Source organism: Diabrotica virgifera, chromosome 2 (assembly GCF_917563875.1).
Source record: "Diabrotica virgifera virgifera chromosome 2, PGI_DIABVI_V3a".
Lineage (NCBI taxonomy): Eukaryota > Metazoa > Arthropoda > Insecta > Coleoptera > Chrysomelidae > Diabrotica > Diabrotica virgifera.
Genome location: NC_065444.1, coordinates 130,007,402 through 130,019,875, shown reverse-complemented (window position 1 = coordinate 130,019,875; position 12,474 = coordinate 130,007,402). Strand labels below are relative to the sequence as shown.

At 37.3% G+C, this 12,474-nt stretch overlaps 1 protein-coding gene across 8 annotated transcripts in view; it reads right to left on the bottom strand.

Annotated features, from left to right (window-relative positions):
• Positions 1-829: 829 nt before the first annotated feature.
• LOC114335660 (probable cyclin-dependent serine/threonine-protein kinase DDB_G0292550) overlaps positions 830-12,474 on the bottom strand; it is a 172,722-nt gene continuing 161,077 nt past the window's right edge. For 5 of the 8 annotated variants that reach the window (XM_050643979.1, XM_050643976.1, XM_050643978.1 and 2 more), the window contains one exon: positions 831-1,232. In XM_050643979.1, the coding sequence (XP_050499936.1) occupies positions 1,099-1,232 (134 nt within the window). In that variant the 3' untranslated portion in view covers positions 831-1,098. Of the gene's footprint in view, positions 1,233-12,474 lie in introns of all 8 variants that reach the window. The other 3 variants (XM_050643975.1, XM_050643973.1, XM_050643974.1) reach the window with 2 other exon arrangements.

Genomic DNA, 12,474 nt, shown 5'->3' with positions numbered 1-12,474 from the left:
AGTTGGGTTTTAATTTGAGTATTTTATAAATGCTAGAATATTCCACAGGGTGATGCGAACTTTGAGAAAAAACGCAGTTTGATTGGTACACCCGGTATACAATGAAAATTTACCTGTTTATCAACAATATTATTGAAGTGGTATTGTTAAAGAATCAGGCAATAACATGTTCAAAGAATCACTTAAATCGACCAACAGGTTTAACAAATATAAGACATCAAAAATGACCAAATTTTTAAGTGGGCCTATTTCTATAAACGTAAGTTTATATTGGTTAGACTGTTTCAGTGACTTTAAAACGATACTTCCGATTGCAACTCTAAAACCGGAAGTTCTAGGTCAAATTTTTCACCTTTAATACCACCCTTGTTTATAAGTATGTATAAGCTTTCATTCGACACCTCATTGATTTGTCATTCTATCTGGTATACTGACGGAGGAGTTGTGTTTACGGACGGACAGACGGACGTCGTTAATTCAGCGTTTTCACATCTTTTCAAATTTTGTGAAAACCATTTCATTAAAATTGCTAGCGGGTTAGACTATGAAAATTAAAGTTCTTTTGTGAGTTTGCCTCTCGCCTCATAGACATAGAATAATAAATAGAGAGATATCGAAACACTATTTAGATCCCCTATTTTCATACTTTTGACATATTATAAGCAAACATTTTTATCTCAAAATAAGGGATCTTTTATTACAGGACGATGTTAAATATGTATTTCCCTAATAATATTGAACAGCAACGATGATGAACTTCTAAATAAAGATGAATGAACAAAAATTTATATTAAACAGGTTTTGTTTATATTATTTATTAATAACGTTTCAATTTTAAGTTCTATATCTAAACTATAATTAGATTGTTTAATACTACTTATATCTCAAACTTAAAATATTTTATCGTTATACATTTTTGTTATATCCTAGATTGACCACAACCAAGTATTTTTATTTAAATTAGAAGAACAACTAAACTTCAAATTTTACCTAAAACTAGAACAAAGTAGGTATACACTTAAATTATTCCTATAATTACAATAATAAATGTTTCTTTCGTATTCATTGTACATAATTAAACTTAACAAGTAATCCCTATTAAAATTTAAATCCAAAAGTATTATCCATTTGTGAAAAGGCAAATCCTTGTCCGCTGAAAGTCATTTCAGATCCTTTTTGATTCTGATCTTTCAGCACACTCGTATTAAACTCTGGACTCATTGGAAAATCACCTAAAATCATATTAAATACAATTTTATAGGTACCTAGTTCGGTTTTAATAATGTATATGTTATATTATTAACCTTCCGCAACTAACATAGGTTTTCTGAACATTAAAGCTAACATCGGGTATCAAAGACCGACATAAAAAATGTTTCCATTGACACACTTTCAAGCGTAGAATTGTGTTTACTCCCTGAAGGAGTAAAATTAAACATAAATGATACCTATTTGTAAATTATTAAACCTCTTTAATATTAGCAAAGTACCAAAGAAAATAAAACAATCACATAACATCTGATTTGTCAAAAACAACCTCAATATTTCCATTGCTGTTTTCTTGTACATAGGTTAACTTTTTACTCCTGGTAATTGGGTTACTAAATTATCAGCACTTGTTTGCACGGTCTTTCGTTAATCTAAATATTTTTTTCATCGAGTAGATCATGGGTCTATGAGGCAAGAGTTGCCGATAATTGCATAATTAGTTGACAGTGAAGACTCAAACTTCAACAGTAAAAATAGGCATCTAAATCAGGCAGCTACTAATGGCGGCGAAGATTCATGACGAACGATTTGGATATAATCGCAAAAACTCTAACTGGTCGGTCTCACAGACCCAATGTTAGTCACGGAAGGTTAATTATTTATGCCATTTTTTTTTAAAATCAACTGTATTGGTTGAGTATGTTATTGAAAGAGTATAATATTAAATTAATTTAAAATGTCTACAAAACTAACTATGTTGAAGAAGTAACAGCTAAGAGTGGTCTTCGATATCTAAAACGCTAATTTATATATTTTTATAGCTTTTTTTCTATTCGAATTGTCGAATTAAGGCCTCTCCCATTTGTCGCCATTCATCCCCGTTGTGTGTGAGGCGTTTCCACATTGGTCCTGCAGTCCTGCGACTCTTTTGATTGTCGCTCCAGAGCATTTGAGGTCTTCCTCTTGGTTTCTTCGTTTCGTACGGTCGCCAGTTTCCAAATTAATTCCATCTACCATTTCGAGACATTCGTTGTTCCATGCTAATTTATACAGGGTGTCCCGAAAAGATTGGTCATAAATTATACCACAGATTCTGGGGTCAAAAATTGAGGTTGATTGAACACTTATATACCTGTCTTACACCTGGGGGGACACCCTGTATAACGCCGATTAAGCGCAGCATTCTGGTTCCCATGGCTGGTCGCTAAAGGTCTGTTTAAAGATCCTCTGCTGGTCAGCGGTTTCTATGGGAACTGCATGATGAAATCTGGAGTCGGTGAACCTCAGATAGTTCAAGGTTAATATTTTCTCATATAACATCTGTAGTATGATGCAAAAGTATGGAATAAATTCATTATTTCAGAAACAGACGGCTTTTAAAAAAATCTTAAACCACGTCAATTGTAATTTGTGAATGACGATTAATTTCTATTTAAAGATACATTTACAGGGATTTAGCACAAATGACCATTTATTAGGTATGAAAATCCTTATATAACGAGCAAATGAATACTACATTCCTCTATATATAGCGTTCATAGATTTCGAAAAGGCTTTTGACAGTGTCGAACATTGGGCAGTGAAAAGTTCTTTGATTAACAGCAGAATTGACCGCAGATATACAGACCTAATAGCCAATATATATAAAGAAGCCACAACAACAATTAAAGTATACGAAGGAACACAATCAATTCAAATAAATAGAGGCGTAAGACAGGGTGACACAATATTACCGAAACTTTTCAATCAGGTTCGGGAAAATATTTTTAAAAGATTAGAATGGGAAGAAAAAGGTATAAAAATTTGTGGACAACGTTTGAACCACCTAAGGTACGCTGATGACATCGTATTGATAACCGATAAAAAAGAAGAATTGTTTGAAATGATGAGAGAACTGGACATAGAAGCCGGAAAGATAGGCCTTAATATGAATTACAGCAAGACCAAAATCATAACAAATACAGATGATGACATCACATTGAGGATCGGAGAAGATGAAATAGAACAAGTTCACGATTATATATATCTGGGTCAAATTATAAAACTTAACAAGGAAACCAAACAGCAGAGATCCAAAGGCGAGTTAGACTGGCATGGGCGGCATTTAAAAAAATTAGGTTCATCATTAAAAACAAAAGATATCCACAACATCTTAAGACCAAGGTATACAATCAATGAGTACTCCCTGTTCTCCCTTACGGTACCCAAACGTGGACGTTTACAAAAGCAAACATGGACAAGATCATAAAAACGCAAAGAGCAATGGAAAGGCAAATGTTGCCATAAGACTAATGTTAGGGATGTTAGGCAAGAAGTTGCAAAATTGAAATAGAGATTTGCCGGACACAAAAAGACAAAAAGAAGACCGATGGAACAAAATTCTCATAAATTGCAGACCGTGGAAATATAAACGAAGCAGAGGAAGGCCACAAATGAGATGGGCAGTGGGCAGATGATGTCAAGAAGCACGTGGACTCTAGGTGGATAACTGTAGCGACAGACAGAGAAGAATGGAAAAGGATTGGGGAGACCTATGTCCAAAGATGGACCGAAGAAGACTAATAGATCTTCTTCTTCTTCTTCTTATACTTGTTGTAGATCTATCGATCTGTTAATTCCGACGTTGACGTATTTCTTGAGAGGTAGACTGCCAGCTATCTCTCCATCTTTTTGGTGGTCTCTCCGGTGGACGCTTGCCTGCTGGTTTTCCTTCTAGAGCAATTCTTGGTAGTCTGTGCTCCTCCATTCTTTTTACATGACTGAACCATTCTCTTCGTCTTTGCCTGCCCCATCTGACTAAATCTTGCACGCCACATTGTTCCCTGATGATGTTTCGTATTCTATCTCTTCTTGTCTTCCCTGCTATTGCTCTTAGTGTCTTCATTTCGGCTGTTCGTAGCATGCTTTTGGTTTTATTGGTGTCTTCTCTTGATTCAATGCCACAGGTCATAACAGGTCTGATGCAAGTTTTATAAATTCTAACTTTGCTGTCCATTCTCATATATGGGTTATTCCAGACCACATCTCTCAAACATCTGGACAAGACAGCGGCCTTGTTAATATGTCCTCTAAGTCCCTGACTGGGTCATGGTAACTTGATAACTCTACACCCAGATATTTGAACTGGTTTAGCTGTTCTATGGGTTTCCCCTCTACCACGAGCTTGCATCTAATTGGGTCTTTTGCAATGGTAATGTATTTTATTTTCTGCGTGGATAAGTTCATGTTGAGTCGTCGACATGCTTGATAGAATCGATAAGTTGCCTTTGTAGGTCATCCTCGTCCTCTGCAATCAGGGCTGCATCATCCGCATAGCACACTATACTGATTCTACTGTGGCCGAGTCTCTATTCTAGTTGTAGCGATTCCACATCTTCTATTATTTCATCCATTAGCATATTGAATAGAAATGGACTGAGGCTGTCTCCCTACCTGATTCCTCCTGGTGTTGGTATGTTGGCCGTAGTGGTGTCGTTTGTTTTAATTTTTGTCGTGTTGTTATTGTTCATTTGTTTTATGACTTCAACAATGTTTGCCGGTATCCTTTTTTGCTTAATTTTCTTTATTATATCGCTAAGTCTGACTCTGTCAAATGATTTCGTTAAGTCTACGAAGCAAATATATGCAGATTTGTTATATTCTATCGACTTCTCTTTCACTTGTTTCATGACAAATGTTGCGTCCGTCATCGACCTGTCTTTTCTGAATCCTTGCTGTTCTTCTCTGTTCTTTATCTGTGATTCCAATTTATCCTTGAGTATGCCCGTGAATAACTTCATTGTCGTATTTAAGAGAGTTATTCCTATGTAGTTGTCCAAGCATGATCATTGTCCTTTCTTAAAAATCGGTATTGTGATACTGGTGTGCCAATCTTGTGGTATCTCTGCTCTGTCTAAGATTTTGTTAAACAATGTTGTGAGACAATTAGTGAGTTTCTGACCGCCGTATTTCAGCAGTTCGTTCGGTATTCCAACAGTACCTGGCGATCGTCTATTCTTTAAGATCTTCATTCTCGCTTCTACTTCAGTTTCTTTAGTGATATACCTGTCTTCTGTATTGTAATCGTGTTCGTCATTGGCGTCTTCACCTTTGTAGAGTTCTCTGAAATATTTTTCCCATGTCTCAGCTGATATCCCCTTTGTCTGTACAAATTCAGTTACTGTTTTTTTTTCTGTTTTTTAGCATTTTCCAAATTTTCCTCTGTGCGCCATAGATGTCGTGATCCATGTCACTTGTGAACTTGATCCAATGCGCTCTTTTTATTGCTCTTATTCGCGAATTTATTTTGTTTTTTGTTTCTATATAGATGGCGCGTTGTTCCTGCGTTCCAGTGCTTTTGTAACACAGATAGCATTTTCTCTTTTGTTCTGCGAGTTCTTTGACTTCTTGACAAAACCATGTTGTTTCTTATTGCCGATAGACTCTTCCGCAGCCTGCTGGATGCAGTTTTTGATTTCATTCCAGCATTCTTTTACTTCACAGTTGTGCATGTTAATGTTTTCCAATTTGTTTGTCAGCCTGCTTTCATACAAGAACAACACAAATACACGTTTTGCAACACCAGAGGCCAAAAATCAATCATAGACTACATAATTACTAACAGAGCTTTCGCCCCATCACAGATACTAGATGTTAGAGCCCTAACCTCAGCTAACACTGGAACATGGTTTTACATAACATGGTTTTATGTAAAATACAGATAGAACGACCAATTAAAATCAAAAAATCCCCCACATACATCGAGAGATACAATATATAATCAATGACCTCAGAGAGCACAAAAAGCTAATAGATCAATTTATATATATATATATATATATATATTCCGAATCGACGTTACATATGCGCCATTATTACGTCATTACCCCAACACCGATGACGTAATCTCCAACACACACACACACACACACACACACACATATATATATATATATATATATATATATATATATATATATATATATATATATATATATATAAATTCTTGTTAATTTTGAGGTTGCAGTCATAAATTTCAGGGGGCAGGATAAGTAAAACTCTTAGTTATTATCAAGCTTTCGCAAAATTTATTTGCTTCTTCAAGATATGCTAAAAAAGTTTTAGTAAATACAATGAAATTAAGATGATAAAAAATATTGTACATAAAAAGCATAAAAAACTTACAACGTGAGGTTAATCCATTAAATTTTTGGCATACATAACAAAAAAATATATAAAATTCTTAATCTAATTCCTAATCTTCTACAATGCCTTAATTTTAGTTAATTTAAAAAGAGAAATTTACTAAATTTCAAATTAAATTGTCAAATTATTTTTCTCTTTTTAAATTAACTAAAATTAAGGCATTGTAGAAGATTAGGAATTAGATTAAGAATTTTATATATTTTTTTGTTATGTATGCCAAAAATTTAATGGATTAACCTCACGTTGTAAGTTTTTTATGCTTTTTATGTACAATATTTTATATATATATATATATATATATATATATATGTGTGTGTGTGTGTGTGTGTGGGTGTGTGATGGAGATTACGTCATCGGTGTTGGGGTAATGACGTAATAATGGCGCATATGTAACGTCGATTCGGAATGACCAAGTACAAAGCCTTGGTTTATCAGATCTTTCGAATCATAGATAGTTTAAATGAAACATAAAAGAAAAAAATCGTAGAAGTTGTTCTAGAAACAATAAAACACTGAAAAACGTTTAGTTTCAATACCTCCACAAAATTTATTATAAGTAAATAGTAAATGCCACTGCAGCTGTTTCGGTAGAGGTAGAGTGCCTTTCTCAAGTGATGTATTTCACTGTGTGTCTACACTTTAAAGTCTGAATAGGTTGAGGAGTGGGGAGTTGTTTGTCTCAAGTTGGTCATTCAGAATTATATCTATATTTTTTAATTTATTAATTTTCACAGATTCTAAAGAAGATAGCTTAGGGCCTTTATTTTGAATATGCAGAATTTGAAACAATTCATTGAAAGAATGATTATCATCTAGAAGGTGAAGTACGTACGTAGAACCTATTTTTCTATTATTGAATGCTCTTTTGTGTTCTACTATACGCTTGTCAAAGGTTCTGGCCAGTTTGACCAATGTAAGTTTTTGCACAGTCACCACATGTCGGTTGGTATACACCATTCTGCAATTGAATGGTGGGCTGTAACAATGTTGTAAGCGACAGAATTGAAAAAAAATCAAAAATGAATAACCATTTTCAATTTCGTTGCAAAACGAAAATACAGCCGAACCATATTCCAGTCCAATCAGAGAGTGCCGCAAGCACCTCTACCGGTTTCGAAACTTATTAGTCTCTCATCAGGAGGCACATATGCTGCTCTCCCTGATCCAACCAAAACAAACCCCAGCGTGCAGTCCCGAATTGCAACGAACGAAATGGCATAGATGCCCTAGCGGCAACTGCTAGCAAAAGACTAAGTTTTCACTCTAATGGCATATAACATATCCCACCAGAATGAAAACAATGGGAACCTTCTCTGGTTACACCTCCGAGGCTTCTACAATTTGCAAGCCATACGGATGCGGAGACTAAGGAAGATGAGGGAATTCTACAATTTACAACTCACGTCACATCTGCTCAGAGCGGTAAAGTTCCAACGAGACTGGTTCCCTTCATAATCCACACAGAGTAAATGTAAATCAAAAATGAATAACCATTTTCAATTTCGTTGCAAAACGAAAATACAGCCGAACCGTATTCCAGTCCAATCAGAGAGTGCCGCAAGCACCTCTACAGGTTTCGAAACTTATTAGTCTCTCATCAGGAGGCACATATGCTGCTCTCCCTGATCCAACCAAAACAAACCCCAGCGTGCAGTCCCGAATTGCAACGAACGAAATGGCATAGATGCCCTAGCGGCAACTGCTAGCAAAAGACTAAGTTTTCACTCTAATGGCATATAACATATCCCACCAGAATGAAAACAATGGGAACCTTCTCTGGTTACACCTCCGAGGCTTCTACAATTTGCAAGCCATACGGATGCTGAGACTAAGGAAGATGAGGGAATTCTACAATTTACACATCACGTCACATCTGCTCAGCGCGGTAAAGTTCCAACGAGACTGGTTCCCTTCATAATCCACACAGAGTAAATGTAAATCAAAAATGAATAACCATTTTCAATTTCGTTGCATAACGAAAATACAGCCGAACCATATTCCAGTCCAATCAGAGAGTGCCGCAAGCACCTCTACCGGTTTCGAAACTTATTAGTCTCTCATCAGGAGGCACATATGCTGCTTTCCCTGATCCAACCAAAACAAACCCCAGCGTGCAGTCCCGAATTGCAACGAACGAAATGGCATAGATGCCCTAGCGGCAACTGCTAGCAAAAGACTAAGACTCTCTCTGATTGGACTGGAATATGGTTCGGCTGTATTTTCGTTTTGCAACGAAATTGAAAATGGTTATTCATTTTTGATTTACATTTACTCTGTGTGGATTATGAAGGGAACCAGTCTCGTTGGAACTTTACCGCGCTGAGCAGATGTGACGTGAGTTGTAAATTGTAGAATTCCCTCATCTTCCTTAGTCTCAGCATCCGTATGGCTTGCAAATTGTAGAAGCCTCGGAGGTGTAACCAGAGAAGGTTCCCATTGTTTTCATTCTGGTGGGATATGTTATATGCCATTAGAGTGAAAACTTAGTCTTTTGCTAGCAGTTGCCGCTAGGGCATCTATGCCATTTCGTTCGTTGCAATTCGGGACTGCACGCTGGGGTTTGTTTTGGTTGGATCAGGGAGAGCAGCATATGTGCCTCCTGATGAGAGACTAATAAGTTTCGAAACCGGTAGAGGTGCTTGCGGCACTCTCTGATTGGACTGGAATATGGTTCGGCTGTATTTTCGTTTTGCAACGAAATTGAAAATGGTTATTCATTTTTGATTTACATTTACTCTGTGTGGATTATGAAGGGAACCAGTCTCGTTGGAACTTTACCGCGCTGAGCAGATGTGACGTGAGTTGTAAATTGTAGAATTCCCTCATCTTCCTTAGTCTCAGCATCCGTATGGCTTGCAAATTGTAGAAGCCTCGGAGGTGTAACCAGAGAAGGTTCCCATTGTTTTCATTCTGGTGGGATATGTTATATGCCATTAGAGTGAAAACTTAGTCTTTTGCTAACAGTTGCCGCTAGGGCATCTATGCCATTTCGTTCGTTGCAATTCGGGACTGCACGCTGGGGTTTGTTTTGGTTGGATCAGGGAGAGCAGCATATGTGCCTCCTGATGAGAGACTAATAAGTTTCGAAACCGGTAGAGGTGCTTGCGGCACTCTCTGATTGGACTGGAATATGGTTCGGCTGTATTTTCGTTTTGCAACGAAATTGAAAATGGTTATTCATTTTTGATTTACATTTACTCTGTGTGGATTATGAAGGGAACCAGTCTCGTTGGAACTTTACCGCGCTGAGCAGATGTGACGTGAGTTGTAAATTGTAGAATTCCCTCATCTTCCTTAGTCTCAGCATCCGTATGGCTTGCAAATTGTAGAAGCCTCGGAGGTGTAACCAGAGAAGGTTCCCATTGTTTTCATTCTGGTGGGATATGTTATATGCCATTAGAGTGAAAACTTAGTCTTTTGCTAGCAGTTGCCGCTAGGGCATCTATGCCATTTCGTTCGTTGCAATTCGGGACTGCACGCTGGGGTTTGTTTTGGTTGGATCAGGGAGAGCAGCATATGTGCCTCCTGATGAGAGACTAATAAGTTTCGAAACCGGTAGAGGTGCTTGCGGCACTCTCTGATTGGACTGGAATATGGTTCGGCTGTATTTTCGTTTTGCAACGAAATTGAAAATGGTTATTCATTTTTTATTTACATTTACTCTGTGTGGATTATGAAGGGAACCAGTATCGTTGGAACTTTACCGCGCTGAGCAGATGTGACGTGAGTTGTAAATTGTAGAATTCCCTCATCTTCCTTAGTCTCAGCATCCGTATGGCTTGCAAATTGTAGAAGCCTCGGAGGTGTAACCAGAGAAGGTTCCCATTGTTTTCATTCTGGTGGGATATGTTATATGCCATTAGAGTGAAAACTTAGTCTTTTGCTAGCAGTTGCCGCTAGGGCATCTATGCCATTTCGTTCGTTGCAATTCGGGACTGCACGCTGGGGTTTGTTTTGGTTGGATCAGGGAGAGCAGCATATGTGCCTCCTGATGAGAGACTAATAAGTTTCGAAACCGGTAGAGGTGCTTGCGGCACTCTCTGATTGGACTGGAATATGGTTCGGCTGTATTTTCGTTTTGCAACGAAATTGAAAATGGTTATTCATTTTTGATTTACATTTACTCTGTGTGGATTATGAAGGGAACCAGTCTCGTTGGAACTTTACCGCGCTGAGCAGATGTGACGTGAGTTGTAAATTGTAGAATTCCCTCATCTTCCTTAGTCTCAGCATCCGTATGGCTTGCAAATTGTAGAAGCCTCGGAGGTGTAACCAGAGAAGGTTCCCATTGTTTTCATTCTGGTGGGATATGTTATATGCCATTAGAGTGAAAACTTAGTCTTTTGCTAGCAGTTGCCGCTAGGGCATCTATGCCATTTCGTTCGTTGCAATTCGGGACTGCACGCTGGGGTTTGTTTTGGTTGGATCAGGGAGAGCAGCATATGTGCCTCCTGATGAGAGACTAATAAGTTTCGAAACCGGTAGAGGTGCTTGCGGCACTCTCTGATTGGACTGGAATATGGTTCGGCTGTATTTTCGTTTTGCAACGAAATTGAAAATGGTTATTCATTTTTGATTTACATTTACTCTGTGTGGATTATGAAGGGAACCAGTCTCGTTGGAACTTTACCGCGCTGAGCAGATGTGACGTGAGTTGTAAATTGTAGAATTCCCTCATCTTCCTTAGTCTCAGCATCCGTATGGCTTGCAAATTGTAGAAGCCTCGGAGGTGTAACCAGAGAAGGTTCCCATTGTTTTCATTCTGGTGGGATATGTTATATGCCATTAGAGTGAAAACTTAGTCTTTTGCTAGCAGTTGCCGCTAGGGCATCTATGCCATTTCGTTCGTTGCAATTCGGGACTGCACGCTGGGGTTTGTTTTGGTTGGATCAGGGAGAGCAGCATATGTGCCTCCTGATGAGAGACTAATAAGTTTCGAAACCGGTAGAGGTGCTTGCGGCACTCTCTGATTGGACTGGAATATGGTTCGGCTGTATTTTCGTTTTGCAACGAAATTGAAAATGGTTATTCATTTTTTATTTACATTTACTCTGTGTGGATTATGAAGGGAACCAGTCTCGTTGGAACTTTACCGCGCTGAGCAGATGTGACGTGAGTTGTAAATTGTAGAATTCCCTCATCTTCCTTAGTCTCAGCATCCGTATGGCTTGCAAATTGTAGAAGCCTCGGAGGTATAACCAGAGAAGGTTCCCATTGTTTTCATTCTGGTGGGATATGTTATATGCCATTAGAGTGAAAACTTAGTCTTTCGACAGAATTGAGTTTATGCAGGAGATGAAAAAACATATTGACAAGCTATTTATGAACATACGGATACCAACATTGCGGTACGAAAAACTCAGGGACGGCAAAATGTTTTTAGCCAGATTGAAAGATACTCGCATTGGTCTTTGGATATACAATAATATTGTATTAAAACCTCATTTTGACCCAATATGTCGCTTACATCATTGTTGCAGCCCACCATTCAATTATTGCTTTTTGTTTTGGCTTCTATTGTTCTTAATGTAGTTGCTTAAGTTATTGTTTGTTCTTAAAGCTGGTGTTATGCCTTTCTTTTTATGTTTGCCTATTTTTGTTGAGATCGTAATTGCATATAAAATAGAAAAGAAGGTAATCGGTTTTTTCTCTGGTGGTGGGAAAACTAATTTCAAGGCTTTCTTATGCAGTTTTTGGTTTAACATTTTGTTTATTGTTTATTCGTTGTACCCATTGTTTACCTACTGCTATTTGCTTAATGATATTCAATTCTATCTTAAATTATTTTTTGACATGGGAATGTTTGTCCATCTATGTACAGTCGCGGTCACTAAATAGTTTACAGCTTCATATTTATTTACTAAATGTCAAATTGTTTGTCAAAAATTTCGAGCGTACTGAAAAATAAAATAAAAAGCTATTAAACCCGTCCAAAATGCCTATAGACATTTGAATGACGCGCAAAACCAAGAACAATATTACCCTTACCAAACTCGATAATTTTAACTCAATTTTATTAAAAAAAACTTCTTTCTATGATTTCCATTTTGTTACATTTTGTAAAATAGGTAACTACATTTA